The sequence below is a fragment of the Myotis davidii genome, unplaced genomic scaffold (assembly GCF_000327345.1).
Source record: "Myotis davidii unplaced genomic scaffold, ASM32734v1 scaffold1036, whole genome shotgun sequence".
Lineage (NCBI taxonomy): Eukaryota > Metazoa > Chordata > Mammalia > Chiroptera > Vespertilionidae > Myotis > Myotis davidii.
In genome coordinates this window covers 1597693-1598563 of record NW_006287260.1, presented here as the reverse complement: position 1 = coordinate 1598563, position 871 = coordinate 1597693, and the positions used below count along the sequence as shown (strand labels likewise).

At 66.5% G+C, this 871-nt stretch overlaps 1 protein-coding gene across 1 annotated transcript in view; it reads left to right on the top strand.

The window, feature by feature from the left end:
* Positions 1–871, top strand: part of ETV7 (ets variant 7) — a 38571-nt gene that overhangs the window by 11910 nt on the left and 25790 nt on the right. Inside the window, exon 5 of the mRNA XM_015560845.1 lies at positions 256–516. Within this exon, the coding sequence (XP_015416331.1) occupies positions 256–516 (261 nt within the window). The remainder of the gene's footprint in view (positions 1–255; positions 517–871) is intronic.

Here is an 871-nt window from a genome sequence, read left to right as displayed (position 1 = left end):
GCTCCGCGCGCCCGGCTCAGGTCCGGAGGCTCTGGCTCTCTCGAACCCCCTGGAAGCCCACGCAGGCCCGGCGGGAGGTGGAGGGGCGGTGGTTGGAAGGTCATGCTCACTCCCAGCACCGAGGCCGCCCCTCTTTCCATAAATGTTGGCCAGGCGGCTCCAGCCCGAGCTGGCCTGCAGCGAAGGACTCCGTTTGGCGGTTGATTTCAGAGCCGCAGGCCGGCGTCTGTCCTGCCGAGCACTGTCCCCTCCCAGCCCCTGTGGCCCTGTCTCCCTACCATCTCCAGCAGCACACAGTCTGTGCGGGACGTGCCCCCAAGGGGCCCGTGGCTGCGGGGAATGAGGCAGCGCGCACGCAGCCTGGTCATCAGCCCCCCCCTCCCCACCCAGGTGACGTCCTGTACGAGCTGCTCCAGTACATCAAGACCCAGCGCCAGGCCCTGGTGTGCGGCCCTTTCTTCGGCAGGGCCTTCAGGCAGAAGATGCCCCGTGGGCACTGCCCCTGCCCCCTGCAAGGTGAGCCACCTCTCCTCGTTGCCGGGCTTCCTGGAGGCAAGGGGCTGTTTGCTGGGGGGCTGGGAGGGGGTGGTCAGGGTGACCAGCGGCCTTTGGCCCTCCCTGTTTGGCTCGGCTCCCTCATGTCCATGTTTATGGAGCACCTACTCGGTGGCAGGCATTGCTCTCGGTGCTGGAGAGACAGAAATGGGTGAGACTGACAAAGTCTGTGCCTCCCGGAGCTGATGTCCTAGTCGGGGTGCAGCGACTCCATGAGGAAAAACTAAGCTGTGTAAGGGCAGTGAGGGCCATACAGCTGTGGGGGGAGGGGGTCGGGGGGGGAGCCCCCATGTCCAGCCCTGTGTGCAGGTGGGGG